At 36.1% G+C, this 20,609-nt stretch overlaps 1 protein-coding gene across 1 annotated transcript; it reads right to left on the bottom strand.

Annotated features, from left to right (window-relative positions):
• Nucleotides 1-7,293: 7,293 nt before the first annotated feature.
• On the bottom strand, nt 7,294-20,507 carry LOC147071441 (pheromone-binding protein-related protein 6-like). The gene is made up of 5 exons (XM_085948584.1): nt 20,495-20,507; nt 18,702-18,757; nt 18,535-18,570; nt 8,855-9,025; nt 7,294-7,405 (listed from the first exon to the last, which is right to left on the bottom strand). Exons 1-5 carry the CDS (start codon nt 20,505-20,507, stop codon nt 7,385-7,387), a joined length of 297 nt encoding a protein of 98 aa, XP_085804710.1. The 3' UTR covers nt 7,294-7,384.
• Nucleotides 20,508-20,609: the final 102 nt, after the last annotated feature.

Raw genomic sequence — 20,609 nt, forward strand, 5'->3', positions numbered from 1 at the left:
ACACTCCTTTAAAATTATTTTCCAAAATCCATAAACCATATTGTTTACGAAATGTTGCATGACAAACTTTTTGGAAATTTCTGATTTATAATTTATATTATTTTTTGGAAATAATTCAAAAAGATACTGGCACAAATTGTATGACTGTAACGTCTTTCTATCTGAATACCGCAATATCACACCATAGTCACTCATTCTGTAGCCCTCACATCCACCGTGATCGCCTGATAAATCCTCCCTCTAGTCTTTCCACTTCTCATATCTTTTTATTTATGGTAAACTAATTAAATTGTTCGAACTAGCAGCTTTATGGGCGGTCCTGCGTGACAGAATGTTTCCACTGATTATACCCTTCTCTAGTGATTATACACGGTAGGCCTGGTCTGCCATGAACGGACCAAATGCACATTTTTTTCAATGTGTGTTTAATCCAGAGCTTGGACTCAATGGGTAAAAGTTGTTAAATGTAACCTCGATATTTGAATGAAAATGGTTTTCTGAATTACATAGTGATATATTCAGTAATTTGCCACTCAATGTGTTTGGTATCGTATCAAATTGCTTTCTTTTGTGGTCATTAAACGTTATGTCTAACATCTATCTTTCCATGCTAATGATGTCCTTTTCTTAATTTTTGAAAATCTCTTTTATCAACGTATTTTACTACTTACTTCTTCTTCTTACTCTTGTACTTCTTAGTCTATGCAATCTCCTTGGTTAATGAATAGGACACCACGCCACCCAGTCACTAGACAGTCTTTCCTCAGGTCCACCGTGTATCGTATGTGGATCGTATTTACTGGCTTTCTAGGACACCGGAATCTGGTTGTCTTGACGAAAAGGTAGGCGAGGTTGAGACTCTTGAGGGATCCGTGGCATGTACCTAAGCCTTCAGGTTCAATGTCGCTTATTCTTCCTCGCACCACCAGATATTTAAAGCTGTCGACACTCACGGGGAAATCTGAATTAGGACAACTTCACTTGCAGTTTAAATTGTTGCAACAACCTTATTGTATCTATTTGCAATTTCTTATTGATTTGTTATCAATTTAACACAAAGTGAAGTGAGATTTCATGGCTTATAAAAAATGTATTCACAAATGGTTAACGAATAGTACAATGTAATATTTTTATTTATTTTACTGAGGCTTAAGTATTTACATCAATGACATCAATGAATTATTTTTACACCCTTCAAACAGGTGATAGTTATTTTGACAGTGTCATAGTCTTGTTTATTTTATAATTAATTTATATTATTCTAATATATTTTTTTACCTCAGTTACAATTACAACATTTATTTAATTTTATTCTCTCATTAAAATCATGTACGCCTCCTTTGAAAAAAATATGGAATCATAACACGTGCGTTTTCTCATAAATGGCATTATTTTTTGTATTATGTTACTAAGCTAGGCTTCTAGCAAATATGACAGTCTGCCTGATATCCAATAGAAACACACGGAACGACATTTTATATGTTTCTATCAGCTAGTCGTTGGTTTAATTACGTTCGCATATGGCGCCGGTATTGTAGCATGTTACGTATTATGTATTTAAACTAGTATTCTTTTGTTTCACTGATATAATTTTTTTTTTGTGTTTTTGTCCATTTCTTTAGAATGTCTATCATACTAATTTCAACTGTGATTTTGAAAATATTACAAAAGACATTTAAACTTTTGATACCTACTTATTTTTTTAATTAATATATTACCGCTTTTTTAAAATTGTGGAATTATGAACTATTGCTGCCTTTAGGAAAATAAATTGCATGTGAATTTTTTTTTGTCTTATTACTATTTTCGAATATATCGACCCTTAATCGGCAGAACAACGTAAGCGACACTTTTTGGTAAATTGCGTTTTAAATGGAGAACTGTTCAATATCACCTAGCGCATAAGTGACAAAAATATTAGAGCCCGATCTCAATCGCGTGACATTTTTTTAGGGTCTGTGCCTTTTAGCGTTTGAACTTGTATCGCATTATAAAGTAGAGCAAAACAACGTAACCGACGTTATTTGATAGTGTAAGCTACGGTACGGTTTATTCGGTGGTCCGTCTGGTAGTGAGTTGTGCGAAAACCGATTTGGGAGCAAAGCTCGCGCCGTCCAGTAAAACTGGCTGAGATAAAATAAACCTGGTAATAGAGTTTATTAAACAATAATTACCCGCCGTTACATCTCACTAGTGTCGGAATAATCTACGAAGAATATTATCTTCCTATAGATTTTTGAAATGTTAAAAATGTGTAAGTATAAAATTTATACTGAAAATTTGGATTCTTTGAATAAATCCACTAATGTCGTGATTCGGAATGTTTTCAGAAACGTATTTAATAGACAGTAAGTTCAACTTGGGTTTTCATCTACCAAAAAAGATAATAGTGTTCTTTTTGCGAGAAAGTAACAAATATGTCTGGTGACGAGAGACTTCGGCTAATTGAAACGGATACTTACAAATGTCCCCTTACCGTAAAGGATAAATGCAAGGAGATGTTCTTTAATGATCTGGCCAAAAGTAAAAATCACAATGACATTTTGTGTGCAAGTTTTGACCTCGAGAAGATGCTAAACACTCCCTAGTCGAAATACGCATACTATAATGAAAGTATCTACGAAAGTGGAACAAATAATGGATACTGCTTTTTATGGGGTGAAACTGATGGTAAACGTGGCAGTAATGAGATCTCAGCAATCATGCACAAATCTTTGGACAGGACTGACAAAGCGGGAAAAAATCAAGGAATTATTATACTGTGATTGGTCAGAATAAGAACCGGGCAACACTGGGTATGCTATCTTATTTTATGAAAAATTCAACTTTCATTGAATTGATAGAAATACATTTTCTATTACCAGTGGGTCTATTCTGTATTTATCGACCGCTAAAGTGATAAAGTGATAAATATTATCAAACTTAGAGTAGGTTTGTATTATAGAATTAGCACTTATTGTAACAATTACAATACGTTGATTATAATTGTTGCAATAAGTACTAACACTTTTATATAAACCTACCCTAAGTTTGATAATATCTATCACTTTAGCGGTCGATAAGTATAGAATAGACCCACTGGTCGTACTACGATGCCGGTCGATTCCATTCATGCGACAATTGAGTCATTTATATAGTAGTTTGGGCACTATCAAAATGACCCACCATCATTTCCAACGCTAGGTCATCATGTCATATGCAGAATTCCGTGACTGGAAATCTTTCGCTGCTACTTGCATTCCTTCAAAGTTCAAGATTAAATTTGGTGAATTATGAAAGGCATAATTTAAAAAACTTACCAAATATTGTACCTACTCTGGTGACAGTAGGACTAAACTGTTAGACCTAGAAAATGTCATCAGATCCCGATCAAGTGCTGTGATGCTTTAAGCGCAGCCACCCTTGCTGTATAGTGCTAAATCACCAATATCGAAAATCCAGTATAACGAGTAACAGTATAAAAGTCTCTGTGTTAAATGTAATATCCCTCAGAGATGACGGTTGAGTTTATGAAACTGCCACATGGATTATCAGTGGAAGATACTTTACCGGAATCCGATCAGGAAGATGTGAATGAGGATAATACAGCGATTACTGCTTAAAAAATGTGGGACAATAATTTTTTTGTAAAACTGAATAGTTCATTACAATTTTATTTTATCATAATTAGGAGGTCCCCATATTTAATTATGTACGAGTAGATACGTACCTATTTCATTTTGAAAAATAACAATACCTGATAATATTAATAATATAAGCGAAACCTTAAAAATACCAATCATTTATTTTTATTTTACCTATATGTGAATAAGTATCTACAAGCAAAAATATTAATTTAAAAAGTCAAAATATTTTTAATTTATTTAACAACGTCCCCTTTCATAAAATAAATGGGTGCTTATGTTATTTATTTTAATACTTAATTAGTAATGCCCTGTGATGATAATTAGCATGAAATTTATAAATAAAAACGACTACGCCAAATAGCGTAAGCGACATGCCTGGAAAAAATATCGTGTCATAGACATAAGCAAAACAGCGTTACCGCCACTATCTCGAAAACTAAAAGCACTAATGCAATTGTTTTATAATTTCCGTATAGGCAGTAACCAATTATTATTAACCACATTAACAGAATTCATTTTTGGAACTAATTACGGAAATAATTTAAAAAAAACCTTCTGTAAAATTTATGAATTGTCGCTTACGTTGTTCTGCCGATTAAGGGTCGATATAATGTTAATTTTCATAATGTAGGTTGTATTTTTCCCCTTTTTTTCCTCCATGGTACAGATTTCTTTTATAATACAGGAATATTATATAATATTTACCTACTATTATAATTGTGTAGGCCGTAAGTATTATAATGTATTTCGATATGTATAACAATATAATATTACCTTAACTTAAATCCCCAGCAATACTTAAATATGCATGTTGGACAATCATTTTGAAATAAATAAAATACTTAGACAAAATTTATTTAAATATCTTTAGTATTTCATTGTCGTTGGTGGTGAGGTTATTTATTATAAAATATCCTCGTGGTTGCATCCTATTTTACAACATATAAATGAAGTTGATAACTCATCCATATGTATATTTTCTAATGTCTTGCAATACTTGCTTATATATGCTTGGTATATTTTCTAATGTCTTGCAATACTTGCTTATATATGCTTGGTATATTTTCTAATGTCTTGCAATACTTGCTTATATATGCTTGGTATATTTTCTAATGTCTTGCAATACTTGCTTATATATGCTTGGTATATTTTCTAATGTCTTGCAATACTTGCTTATATATGCTTGGTATATTTTTTTAACATAATATCTCCCTTTTCCTTCTCCACACATAAACGGTATTTTATTTTTTCTAGTTATATTCACAAATTAAGAAATGCTTGCTAATTATATTATAATAATATGTCGTATAGAGTTCTCTTGACTATTCTGACATTTATTTTGTAATACGTTTTTTACTTGTGACCTTTCCCTGTTTCCATTAGTTTACTGTGTTCAAAGAAGTGTTAAGTTGATTTGACTATAATATTCAAATGTATTTTTTTTTTAATATTGATAACTATTTTGCGTTGTGTACCTTGACTTTGATTTAAGGAATAGATTTGTTTAAATGTTATTACGATGCAGCTATTGTTTATTAGTTATCTAAGCTATGCAGTTTTTTTTATGTCGTCGAATCATTTGGTGACATTTGGTCACTGCATTTTTATTGTGTTTACATGTCACGATAATTTGTGATGATGAGGAAAAAGGAGACAAGTTAAAACATGAAAGCGAGTTAGGTATCCCAGTCTTCTTTTTAAACAAGAAACATATGAGTTAGTACATTGTTATTTTATGATATTCTTAATATCAATCTACAATGCTGACACCCTGTTAAAAAGTATAAATAGTATGTCATGAATGATTATTTTTTGACTCATCTCCGTATTCCTTGTATCACAGTTTTTTGAACTGTATGACCAAAATAAAATTGAATTATTATCGAAGGAATAGTTCTGTGTTATTTGCTTATGATCACTGCAGAATTATTATATGTAAAAGGATAATGGAGATAAGTTTGAAATGAGAGCTTAAAGAGATTGAGTTTTGGATAAGTTTGTATATGAACTTTTATGTTTTTGTGTGAAATTTATTAAATTTAATGGCATTCATTCGATTCATCACTTTTTTTTTGTAAATATGCATTACGATCATTTTTACATATTCAACTGAGTTTATTTTTTTAGACATATCTTTCTTTTCCTGTTGTATGCAGGTTTGACAGATTTGTCATCATGTCCAAAGTCACGACCTAAAAAAATATCATACCGTTTATCATAACTGCATATTTCTTATAATTGTTTTGAAATTATTAATATTTGGAGTTGGGCCTTTTTTTATTTGAGTACTGATGATGGAAGGTGGGGGAAAGTTGAACTGATATAATTATTATCGTAATCTAAAAGGTAAATTGTACATTTAAAAATGTTTGCATTTGTACAGCTCAATTAAAAAAAAAAAACAATTATTCAAGCGGTAAAGTTGTGTAAAATAAATAAATAAATAAATTAATAATATTTTTTATGCCTTTTATTTAATATTCTCTCCCTCTTGATTTAAATTTGAACTTAACTTTGTGCGATGGTTCAAGGTTCAGTTCTGGTTTAAATGTCCCCTGATATACACTGTTACTGTAATAATATTATGTATTCTTAGTTCAACGAAAACAAATACGTATGACTGACATACTTTAGTGTGCACTATTTTTGTCAGATCTTAACAGCATACCTCCACCCTTCGCCACTGCAGCATCCCTGGCTAAGCAGTGAAGAGAATATGCGGCAGGCAGAGGGTAGTGGAGACGTACCATGGAGATGACTAAAACCCTTATAAGGTTCTGGGTACACAATGGTGAATGAGTGAAATGGTAGATGTAAACCCGAAAAACATTAATCAACTTATTATAATCTCTATTTTGGTATGTTGTGAGTATTGGACTAATCTATTGTTTGCAGCTTTCGATCGCGAATATTGGTCAGAATCAGTTTTGTTTGATACCTCATTCTTTCCGGAACTCTTCGAAAAGAAAGGATCACATGCAAACGAGAGTGAGCGGATGAATATACTTATATTATTGAGTTGTCGAGTTACAAAACACGCTCTGGAGAATTTTTTATAGTAAAAAAAAATCACAGAAAATGGTTTTCACTTCATAGATACAGTATTATATAATTTTATTTTCTCCTCTTATATTTACTGACGTAAAATGATGATGAAGAGAAAATATCATGTAATTTATAAAAAAGCAGTTTTAAAAATGTCAGGTTTTGCTACTCAACGGCTCTATTGTTGAATTGATAACACAGATGGATAATAAATGGGATTATGTAGCCTCTACGTTTATTGAGACATTAATTTTATTATTATAGGTTGCATAATTTTATTGTTATGACTAAACATGGCGGAAATCATTGAAATTGTTACAAATGTCTTGACTGCAGTAAAGAATTTGTCTAATTGCTTGAAAAATAGTCAGAACAACAAGCTAAATATAATAGACTTTAAGTCTCCCAAAGAAATAAGGATGGGTTAATATGGTAAAAAGGGAAAGTAAATTGAGTCTTTGTGTTTTAGGTATTTTAGACAATGTTTTTAGTTACTTTGAAACCGGATAAAACTGTTATCTTCACCTGGTGATATGGAAGAAAATAAAGCTAAAATCCATTTCATAAAAAATATATTTTTGATATAAGGTACTAACATAAGAATTATAAGTTTCAATATTTTGTTAGAAGCTTTATTTTAGATGTTAGGAAATGATCGGTTGCCAGATTATTTTTCTTGATTCTGCCATTGTAATTGCATCTTTTCTTCTTCTTCAAAACATGTATGCGTACCTCTGAAAAGAATGCATGTTCTAATTATTTGTTTGTTTTCATCGACGTGTACGACACTCGCTCATATAAAAAATATCAGCGGATAAGTTGAATAATACATGAATTAATAAAATAAAACAATTGTGTAATACTAGTTCCACTTATTTTAATATTAGTCATGACCGGTTTCAACCACTTCAAAGGTATCTAGTACTACGTGTTGTGTTTTATTTTATTAATACGATGCATTTCCATGAAAAATTGACTGTTAACACCATAAAAGAGATTAAAGACATCAACACGAATTTACCAGAAACATTCACAAACAGGTTGAGTTCATTTTTTAAACTATCTATCTCGTAGATAACCTATAATATTAATATGACTTATTATTATACAGTACAATATGTGGGTAGTGACAAATGTTTGATGGTTGGCCTATAGCAGGGATGGCGAACATATGGCACGCGAGATGATTTTGCATGGCACGCGAATGTTTCATTTTAAAGGGAATAGAAATTGCTATTTTATATATATTTAAAAAATGTTTTTTTTTATAAAAAAGTTTTACAAATAAATATATAAGTACTTATATATAATATTAAAAAATAATGACGACGTAGCCATTCGTATTTTCTTCGGTTTTTCATATTGTGTATAGGTCCAATCGATGCGCTAACGGAAACGACGAAATTCATACATTTAATAATGACAAATCGCATTGTATAAAAAATTGTAGACAAATCATTATCAAGAATAATCATTACGTTTAATGTAAATATATGATTGCATAGGTCGGTCCTTAGGATCGGGGAATTAAAAATAAAGATATTCAATCAACAAGCCTTATGAAATTAATTATCGGCAGTCATTCAAATATAATAACTTGTTATTTTACTTCAAACATAATCCCTAAAAATGGAAAACCGCTCAGTGATGGAGAATATAATATAAATTAAGAGTGGTTTAAATGCTTCCATGATCTCTTTGAGGAATTTGAAAACAGGGGAAAAAATATTCAAAGAATAAAAGATATTCCTATACCAGCTAGAAATACGGTGAAAGATAGAATATCAATAACTCAATTGTAATTTTTAAACCTTTTCAATAGAATTCCTAAACTATTTTTATAGAATACTTTTTTTTCTCCATAAAAAAAACTGCTTGGCACGCCAGTCGGAAAATATTATTTGGGAAATTTTGCCCACATTTTGAAATTACGCGTACGTAAAAAGGTTCGCCATCCCCGGCCAAAATCTATAATTTTTATAAATCTGATGGCGTAAGACTCATTCAATGGGTTTCAGTGGATCAATAAATGTCACTACTAGCAGTTTATGGAATGTCCACATCTCTGAATCACCGTAGAATAACGGTGGTTTGATTTACAATGTTATATACAGATTTTAGGAACTTTTCTGATTCAAAATGCAAATATTTTATGAATGAATTTATAAAATGTAGTTAGTTACCTTAGGATCGGTTTTATGCAAGCACTTTATGAATTCAAAGGAAGCTTTCCCATAGTTTTCTCCGCTTATGTGTAAACATCCTTTGCCCATTTCAAAAACAATTTTTTTCATCTCGGGTGGAACCATGGACAAAATTTTCCAATATTCAAACTCGTGGTGCACTCGATCAATCTAAAATTGACAAAATTATATATACTATATATTTACAATCTTCAAATACAAATATATTTTGTAAAATAAATAATATTGTGGAAACCAATAAATAGTATATTATTGAAGTGTTTGTTGTTTCTAATACCATGTCTTTTCATCAAGTTTAGTATTAACCCTTTCAATACCAGCAAAAAAAAAATAGAAAACCCTCCCACACCGGCATGATTTCAGAAAAATCTTTCATTTCATAGTGTTGTACTAAAATGCTTACAAAAGATATATTTATGGGGACATTGGAATAAAACTCAGATTTTTTTACAATGCAATCAATATTTATTTATTGTGTGGTATTTTTGCCAGCAAGATCCTTTGTGAAGAGGCACATAGCACTCTTTATTTATTTATTTATTTATAAAAAAGAGTATTACGGCATTACAGCTTTTGGCCAATGCGCCATAATACATACAAATATATAAAAATATCTTAATTACAAATAACAACTAATATGACAAGAAAGTGGAAAAGACAGCATGTGTAAATATTAAAGAAATATGATAATATATACAATTATAAATTTATCCTATTTAAAACGTCTACAAACATTATATAATTAATAAAAAACAAATCAACCTTTATGGTGCCATCAAATAAGCTAATTGCACGATACACAGCATCATGAAACATAACATCTGTCCTGCGACGAGGTATCTTGAAGACCGTGGAGCTGCGAGTGATATTGGTGGGAACATGAAAATTAATATTCGCCAGTATATGCGGATTGTAAATGAACCCACGAAGAAGTAAAAAGAAATGCTTTAAAAGAACAATCACTCTTCGGGTAGACAGGGATTGCATTGATAGCATACCCAGAAGAAAACGAGTCGGGAAATTCATTTTATTGTCATTATCATAAGGAAAGAACACGTATGTTCTTAAGTAGAGAAATCTAAGAAATCTATTGTGGACTCGATCCAGCTTAATTGTGTGCATGAACCTATTAGGACTCCAAATAATGCTGGCATATTCAAGAATACTCAACACAAATGATACGTATAATGTACGTAGCACTCGGACGTTTTCGAATGATTTTGAAACCCTCATAACAAAACCAAGCATTTTGCTAGATCTAGTACTGATGTTAAGAATATGCTGATTGAAAGTGAACTTTGTATCATACAATACTCCCAAATCTTTTATCTCCGTTACCCTACTCAATATTATACCAGACAATGTGTATGGGAACAATAAGGTGTGCCTTGAACGATTGAATGAAATAATATTACATTTGGAGGTAGCGAATTCAAGTTTATTTAAGATAGTGATACCAGATGGAAATCTCCCACAGGAGACTACCTCAAAGGGCGGACCGAACCATCATATTTCCCAAAATACCACAGCCTACGTCCACTCTTCGCGGTGATCGCAACCCTCGGCCGAGCGGAAACCGTCTCCTTGAAATTCAAATTCGTCAAATTCCCGCCAAAACAGACGCGGTCTATCAAAAACGGCCGCTCGCGCCGCCACTACGTCGCTATAGGATTTGTTTCCCGAATAGACCAAATGTCAATTTTTCAGGAGACGAAAAACAAATTTCATTGTCGTATATTGAAATATCAGTAGATGTATCAATCATTCTTTCTACACTGTATGATTGCAACATTATCTAAGAATAGATTCCAAGAATAATATACTGGTATAAATCAGTAAATGCACAGAAAATGCGTTTTATTTACAAGTACTCGTTGTGGATATTCGGGAAATTTTTAGCGCTCTCTCAGAATAATGGATATTCGGGACAAAACATGGACGTTCGGGACTTAAGACCGTAGCGTATTGCTGCACGGCCCACGGATTACTGAGTGGTTAAAAAGTACGCACCTCAAATGTTATATTTATTTACACGATAATTGGTAATGATTACTTTTACTATTTAAATGCCTAATGATCGTAATAACCCAAGTTCGTAGGTAATAATAACATGCGGCATTCGCTTTTTTCGGTTTTTTTCGTAATAAGTAATAAAATAGTTTTTAATAATCTTTTTTTTTTATTCAACGAATAATTCACAAGATTTAAGAATGTACCATTCTAATTATTGAACATACATAATTTTGAAAATCACTTCTGAGAAAATATATTAAAACCAATAGAAAAAATCTTTTTGAAAAAAGTAAGACACCCGGCAGGAATCGTCCCTGCATCTCCTGGGTTTACGACCAAGTCCACGAATTATCCACTATGCTACGAGGTGACATACTTATGACGACAAACTTTAACTATTGGCCTGTTAATACCTGCTCATCAGTATTCTTCAAAATCAAGCGACTATTGGCGATCGGTTTTTGTTTATTAAATAAAAGTAGGTATCTACTACTTTAATTACTAACCGACGTCACGGATTTCTCCAATATTTTATGATGGTACTTACTCGTACTTGCTAACAATTTTATATTAATACTTTTTCAAAAAAAAAAAAACTATGTATATATATCTGTATATTATTATGCCTATATATTTCTATAATTAACAATTAAACTTATTACAAACCACCAAATAAATATTATATATTTACTATTGGAATGACAACACAAAATAATAGCATCTATAAATTAATTACCATTGGCTGCTAATATTAGGTAGGTACCAATATCCTAAGTACCAAATACACCAAATAAATAGTTACTAACATACATATTAATTAAATTAAATTAATCAGCGCATTCAAAAATAAATCATAGCATCGCCTTTATTTTCATAGAAATACCTAGATTAAAAGTAAAATAAAGACAAACAATGTTTGATTAATAATAATTTGAAATAATAATTATTTTTTACGTCATAGTAGTTGCCGGGTCATACTGTAGAATTCATATAACCGTTGGGATTTTGTGTCATTTATCAAAACAAAATGCAGTTATTTAGGTTAAAATACTCACTTCCATAACTTTACTATAAGTTCAGGGCAAACTGGTGATGTATCAGCTATAAACGATCTCTTCAAATTAGATGAATTCACTATTAAAACAATAGTAACTTTAAAAACAATATCAATAAGACGAAATTTGAAAGAGGATTCCAGACGGCCGAAAAATATGAAAGTGGGCGTGATTGTTTTAGAGCTAGACAGCGTGAATGTGGGAGCGAGATGCACGGCGTCAGCGCGGTTTGATTGGCTAAAAGTCATATTCGGGAAATAAAAACTCAGCCAGAGATTTATTTCGACCGAAATTAACTTGGATATTCAGGTACGAATAGTTGGACATTCGGGAGAACAACACGGAGTAATTGTAACTTAACATGGCGTATTCGGGTTTTTCAAAAAAATATCTCTGTTCCTAGATAAAAAAATATTTTTTTTATAAATGATTTCGGTAGAGTTCGATAAAAGAAATTGAACTGCATTAAAATGTCGATTTCGACATAAATGGATATTCGGGAAACAAATCCTATAGCGACGACTAGTCAATCCGTCGGTAAAACAGGGAGCTTCCTGACCGACGGATAAAACAGGACGCCGCGAATCTGGCAGTTGGATCTGGATGGGCGCGAAAGCTCTCTCTTGCCTGATACGTCGACCAGCCAGCATCTCTCTTACATCAACCGCCGAACCAACAGCATCAACCGCAAAATCTCTTCTCGCCTTCGCTCGCCTCGGACGCGAAGCCAAGCCAGCATTCCGGACAGCCCGCCAAAAAGACCACATCTGACATCGGCAGCACGCCAAGCCGCAAGCCCCGACCCTACCTCCCATCGGACAGCGAGCATCGCCTCGGATGCGAAGCCCCAGCAGTCAAGCCCGCGACACCACGTTGCAGCCCGCCAATTACCAACCGACCGCCAACGACGACAATAACCTGTATCGTATCTGTAACGACTACCCTGCAATACGATGAAATAAACCAGCCATGACCAAATACCCCGTGCGTTTCTGTCCCCCACCCCCGCTTTGACCTTGACGTTATCACGGCCTGCCATCTCCGCTTCAGAGCGCGCAGAAGGCCGGTGATAAGTTGATCGCCGTCAACGTGGGGCTTGTGGGCAGGATTGTGTCCACCGGAGCCAACATCGACCCTGAGATACGCCAGCAGAGTGAGTACAACTGTGAACTTCCTCAAGCAGTGACATTTGCGAGTACTCACTATACCGGGGGAGAAACACACGGCCGGTATTTACAATGTCAAATTGACCTTGTTTCGCGCGTGCAATCGCAACATCGAGACACGCGGCGATACGTTCCTCGCAGCGGAAATGACACACGAGATCGCGTGGAACGTACTCCCGCAAGTTCATTCGATGTGGAAAGCATAGCCAGACACTGCTGGGGGGCCGCGCAAAAAACCGCGTGGTCCCGAAACCTGGAATTCAGCACACCAGTGGCGCCTGACAGAAGCAACAGCCTGGATAGCAAATCAGCATGGACATCGGCTCCATCGCAAGACGTGACAGCAGCATCGTTATGTTCCTCCGACCAGCTGTATCATCCCTCGACCCTGGCCCACGGAGGAATACATAAGATGTCATGGCCAACGGCGTCGCGACGCTACACGGAGATGCCCCGGCTACCGACGCCGACGCTCTTCGTGACCGACGTCACCCAGCACAGCGAGGTGCCAGCCAATGGCGCTCGTACCTCCAACCCAGGCGAAACATCTGCCACCAGCGCGGATGTCTCGCCTAGCATAACCACTAGCCTTATCAAGCCTAGCGAGTCTTAACGCACTGGAAGACGACACTCCTCGCAAAGACCCAAGGTCAAGCTTCAGTACCAAACCCCATAACCAGCCGCTTACCATTTGGCACCGGCGTTATCACGGAGTGCCCCGGCGCGACGCCCGGCACCTTCGTGATATACCTTACGGCAGACCGAGGTTGGTCGCCTGGTCTCTGGTTGCCCAACCGGCGGTGACCAGCAGATACATCAGACACCGCCTCAATCGCCGACGGCCCAAGGCTACATCGGATCTGCAACCTGAGGAACCAAGAAGACTGAAGCGGAAGCCAAGATTCCAGGGACACAGCAAGACCCCCAGCATTAATCGACAAACATCCGACGCCAGCGAGGATGTCACGCCCGCCTTAAAACTACGACACCTATGGCCAAACCGCTTCGACGCCTTGGACGTGCGAGAAGACGACGCTCAAGAACTCAAAGGTCCCACTTCCAACACCAGACCCCATCACCAGACGTCTATTCTTGGAACCGGCGCTATCACGGAGTGTCCCTGACTGACATGTCTGACACCTCCGCGAAAACCTCACGAGGAAGCTGAGATTGGTGCCCTGGTCTCTAGTCACACAATGGCGGCGACTAGCAGGCGCAACAGGTCCCACCTCACTCTTCGACGGCCCAAGGATGCGATGAGCTGGTCGATTCGAGGGAACCACCATGTGGAAGTGGAAACCTCAGCAGTTTTGACACGAAAGAGCCTCAAGCACGCCAAGACCATCGGACGCGTCAAAGCCGCACAGAGGTGAACCGGCCCCCAAGGACAAGCGACGGTAGGCTGATGGAAAAGACGACGGTTCGGTCGTTTCCCGGAGAGGTCGTTTGATACCAGATGGAAATCTCCCACAGGAGACTACCTCAAAGGGCGGACCGAACCATCATATTTCCCAAAATACCACAGCCTACGTCCACTCTTCGCGGTGATCGCAACCCTCGGCCGAGCGGAAACCGTCTCCTTGAAATTCAAATTCGTCAAATTCCCGCCAAAACAGACGCGGTCTATCAAAAACGGCCGCTCGCGCCGCCACTAGTCAATCCGTCGGTAAAACAGGGAGCTTCCTGACCGACGGATAAAACAGGACGCCGCGAATCTGGCAGTTGGATCTGGATGGGCGCGAAAGCTCTCTCTTGCCTGATACGTCGACCAGCCAGCATCTCTCTTACATCAACCGCCGAACCAACAGCATCAACCGCAAAATCTCTTCTCGCCTTCGCTCGCCTCGGACGCGAAGCCAAGCCAGCATTCCGGACAGCCCGCCAAAAAGACCACATCTGACATCGGCAGCACGCCAAGCCGCAAGCCCCGACCCTACCTCCCATCGGACAGCGAGCATCGCCTCGGATGCGAAGCCCCAGCAGTCAAGCCCGCGACACCACGTTGCAGCCCGCCAATTACCAACCGACCGCCAACGACGACAATAACCTGTATCGTATCTGTAACGACTACCCTGCAATACGATGAAATAAACCAGCCATGACCAAATACCCCGTGCGTTTCTGTCCCCCACCCCCGCTTTGACCTTGACGTTATCACGGCCTGCCATCTCCGCTTCAGAGCGCGCAGAAGGCCGGTGATAATAGACCATTGCGAGATAGCATCTAGGTCAGACTGCAACATCGCACAGCATAATGGGGTTTCAATAGTTCGAAAAAGTTTAAGATCATCTGCGAATAGCAAACAAGAAGAATTGGTTATAACTTTGACAATATCATCAAAAAATATTAAAAACAAAATTGGGCCAAGATTTGAACCTTGAGGAACACCAGAGTTTGTTCTAAAAATCCGCGATTCATTCCCATGGTAATCAACAAATTGACGGCGATTTTTCAAATAAGAAGCAAAAAAACATATTATACTATATGACGCGCCAAATGTACAAAGCTTTTGTAATAAAATATCGTGATCAACACGATCAAATGCCTTGGAAATATCTGTGTACACAGAATCAACTTGAATTGACTTATCCATAGAATTTGAAATAAAATTATTATACACTAAAAGATTTGTTACTGTGGACCGCCTAAGTCGACAAAGGACGTTGACAAAGGTATCTGGTCTCTCCTCGCTTCTTATGCGCAGCACATACTTGCAGCATACAGCACATACACAGACTTGCGATGGATACTGTTTTTTTGCAATCGGTGGATGCAACCTTCAGAGTATGTCTGGATATTATTCCAGACAATCTATTATTGCCGGTGAATTCATTTAATTCGGGATTCGGAGAATCCGAACTGTCACTCTCGCCAACTATCTCCAACCCTCGCCAATTGTCTAAAACTATCTCTAACTGTCTTCAACTGTCTCCAGCTCTCGTCAACTGTCTCCAACTGTCCCCAACTCTCGCCAACTGTCTCCAAATGTTTCCAACTGTCTTCAAGTGTCTCCAACTTTCGCCAACTGTCTCTAATTATCTGCAACTATCTCCAACTCTCGCCAACTGTCTGCAACTGTCTCCAACTGTCCGCAACTCTAGCCAACTGTCCGCAACTCTAGCCAACTGTCCGCAACTCTTGCCAACTGTCTCCAACTCTCGCCAACTGTCTCTAACTGTCTGCAACTATCTCCAACTCTCGCCAACTGTCTCCAACTGTCCGCAACTCTAGCCAACTGTCTCTAACTCTCGCCAACTGTCTCTAACTGTCTGCAACTCTCGCCAACTCTCTCCAACTGTCCGCAACTCTATACAACTGTCTCCAACTCTCGCCAACTGTCACCAACTGTCCCCAACTCTTTCCAACTGTCTCCAAATGTTTCCAACTGTCTTTAACTGTCTCCAACTGTCTAAAAATGTCTCCAACTGTCGCTAACTGTCTCCAACTGTCTGCAACTATCTCCAACTCTCGCCAACTGTCTGCAACTATCTCCAACTGTCTCCAATATCTCCGATTCTCCGATTCGGAATTCTCCGAATTCTTTAAAAAACATAGGATATTATTGCTAGAAATGATCTGGAAAAACAATAAACTCTTAGATACTTATAAGTATTAGAAATAGAATGTAATAAACATAAACGTCAAAACTGTTTAGGTACACATGTTGAGGTTAGAAATATGACAGATGAAAAAAACTAGAAAATGAACGTTCCAGGTAGTATTTAATTCTTACAAAAACATAGGAAATTATTTCTAGAAATGATTTAAACATATAAGCTTACCTTTTTGTTATCCTTCTTTTTGAATAGTGACAAATTCTGTTGCGAAAGGCATACAATATTTTAGCTGTCACTTGAATGAACACGTAAGCCATACGTAAGCACGAATGGTGAAATCGCGACATCACCCGAAAAAAACGATGTTTTGTAAACAATATTTTCCAGTCGATAATAGTAGTATCTACTAACAAATGATGCAGAAGTGTGGATTGAACCTTTGCTTACTTGACTGCATCAAAAGTTTTTCGAAAAAGTCAATAGATGGCTGAAAATATTAAATTAATTACGGCCCGGAAAAAATCCGGAAATTTCCGGGTCCGGTATTAAACGGAATAAACATTAATCACGGAAATTTCCGGGTCCGGTATGATAAGGGTGAAGAAAGTTAAAAACATATTGTTCATATTCATTCAATAAAACATACCAGCGCATATATTCTACACACAAAACTGCTTTCGGCCGCTTTGGCAGCTATCTAGGGTAGGTTTGTATCGAAGTATTAGAACTTATTGTAACAATTACAATAAGTTAGTCATCTAAAGAGTCAAAACTGTCTATCACACTCTAAAATTTACCACAGCCAAAAGAGGTGCTGTTAAAACATGGCACTTATTGTAACAATTACAACTAACTTATTGTAATTGTTATAATAAGTGCTAATACTTTGATACAAACCTACCCTAGATAGCTGCCGTAGCGGCCGAAAGCATTCTTGTGTACAGAATAGATGAGCAGGATCCTTAATCATTTTTTATCTGCCTCTCTAAGTTCATATGGACTTCAACCTCTTATAACTGATTGAGTTGCTTGCCGCCAAACCTGCTCAGGGCGATTTTTCAATAAAATTAGTTTTGAATATACGTATGTGCTATATCGATAGGACTACCAGCCTATTGAGGTGCAAGTTTTAAATTCTGCCCTGTTTCGTCAAAAAATCAAAATGAATATTGACTTGAGTCGCCAAATCCGCTCTAGGTTAAATAACAGATTACTAAATCTGCCCTACAAAGCCAACCAATCAGACGTCGCAGATTCAAACCATGCATACGTTTAAATCGCTATACAAACGTCACCACTACTAGCATCAACATCATCGTAAATTCACATAACAGTTTTTGGTGATTTACTCGAAACTCAAAAAAACCTCCAGAGCGGGTTTAGCTACTAAGCAACTCATATATAATTGACAAACATATAATATTAATGTTAATAAATGTGTAGTATTATTAATATTATTCTGTCATAACATTGAATTCTTGCAACCCGTTAATTTGAGTGAGACTGAAAATCGAAAAAATTTTACTAACTAACCCAAACTAACAAATAATCCAGTTTATCGGCTATTTTCAAAATGTGTTTTCCGCTGTATTCCTGATAACCGAACAGTACTGTTGTTTTTTGTTGTAATTCTGTAATATTGTTTCTGTTTCAAATTCATTCGAACACATTCTTTCAGATTTATAATATTATCAATGGTGATTGTTATGGTTCATTCATCGAATTAGTGGAAATAGCTATATAAATGAATTGTTTTACTGTGTTATAAAATAAATAATAATATTTTAATAAATAAATTGAATTATTTTCTTGTTTATTTTTATTGTATAGTAAGGCAAAATAATTAAAGTATTATGGATTAAACTTACCAAATCAAATGTTTCGAATATACAAAGCAAATATCTCTGAAAGAAATAGAAAACGAATAAACAAAATATTATCATAGGTATTTATAAAATTTGTTAAAAATTACAAATAAAATATGATTAAGTAATTAATACAAAGAAAAACATTTAAATTTATGTTATTTACATACCTCCATACTGTCCGTATCCTCGGGCAATGTACCCTCCCTGGCTTCATTAATTAAATCTATAAAAATACACAAAAGATGGAAGTTTACAAAGGTATAATGTAATATGATGTTTATTGTCACGTGTTAAAACTGTGAACTAACAATCCCCTCCAGTGCAGCTAATCGCACTTCCGTTTTTAAATGAGGAACGCCCCCGAATTTATCATTTCATTTTACGCTCCCGTGGTGTATGGATCTATAAATTTACGTAATTTGAAGCTTGTGATGTTAGAATAATTATTAGTAAACTTTTGGTTTATTGCGAAGAAGGAAAAGAGTCACATCTAAAAGGAGAACCGATACATTATTTAAATATGCCTCTAGCACGCGTTGCCGCCATGACAGGTATGTCACTGAGAAGTCTTCTATATGCGACTACAGCAACTTCCTGTTATCACCGATTTCTTGTTGTCGGACAGTACATCCAAATATTCTTTGAAACATTCATGGAAACGTTAACACACTGCAGTAATTATTTTGTAATTCAATACAGACTTATTTTCTTAATCATATTTGCTTCTACAGAATTGAATGTATTAGAGTCTAATTATTGTTTATTTTCGGCTATTTTAAACAGACGAATACACAAAAAATATCAAAATGACACAATCTACTGAGAATTCAAGCATGACCACAAAACCTACTGTGATGCTTTTAGTTATGTGGAAATCTGTGGCATCGACAGGTTTGGAGGCACCCTTGTGAAGATTTTCCATAACAATTTGTATTGTAATAGGTAGGTATTACTGGGAGGCTTAAACATAGGCTTATAGTGTCGTGGATCCCAGGTTCGAATCCCTGGGTCTGGCAAACACACATTGTTTTTCAATTTCTGTTTGGAGTCTGAGTATGGACATAATAGGTTGAGCAAGTGGCCAGCATCTATTTCTCGTAAAAACAAAAATCTGTAAATACAAACCTCCACTCTGTGGAGGCCCATATGATCCTGTCAGGATCGGACATTCTCAAAAAATACTTTCTAAGGAAGCGACCTTATCGTTTGATTCATTGGAAACCACTACTGCTATCAAAAATTGTAAATTTTGTATTCGCTCCTTCATTTGCCGCCCTTTATTATGTGCCGCCCCCATGCAATGCACGACCTGCCTACCCTCACGGAATGTCAATGTTTAGATGTATTATGACTGAGACTACGAGAAATCGGTACTTCTTGTAGTCAGTTATTATAAAAAAAAATGTTCCAACTTACTTGGATCAACTCCAGTATTTTGGATGCATTTTTCTGCAACTGGTTTTATGGCGTCAATAAAGGCTTGTGGTCTCCACTGAAAATGTGGAAACATTAAACACAGAAAATAAACATTGACTCGAGTAAATCGTCTCTGTTCTGGCAGAACACACTAACTGGAGAATACTAGTTTTGAGTAATTTGACTTTGAAGTTGTTAAAATGTTTGAAATGGTCTATCATGTGAGTTTATTAAGTAATCGTAAAAAGGATGACTAAAATAAAGACTTTTTATTTATTAAAAAGGTTTCCAGACGATAAAGTTTGAAATAAGGAACAATTTGGTATAACTAACTCAATATGTTATTTTTTCGAATTAGTCTCTTCTGCCAGAACAGTAACGAAATTACCTACTCAACTAATATTGCATAGGCGTATTAGGCCAGTGTAAATGTCGGGTTTTCGTGTTGCTGCCGAATTGCCAATTTCCGAGGCTGCACTTTTTTACTTTGTGTATATTCGGCACTTTTTAATTTTTTCCAAATAACTGGGACAAAATGACAAACTGGCCCCGACCATATCTTCAAACAGGGACAGTCCCAGTCAATCTGGGATGTATGGTAAGCCTATATAATGTATATATATAGGTCGTGTAATTATAGTATTGTCAAAGTTGACCAG

This window comes from Rhyacophila brunnea, unplaced genomic scaffold (genome assembly GCF_057557595.1).
Source record: "Rhyacophila brunnea isolate RB1 unplaced genomic scaffold, BYU_Rbru_1.0 scaffold_20, whole genome shotgun sequence".
Lineage (NCBI taxonomy): Eukaryota > Metazoa > Arthropoda > Insecta > Trichoptera > Rhyacophilidae > Rhyacophila > Rhyacophila brunnea.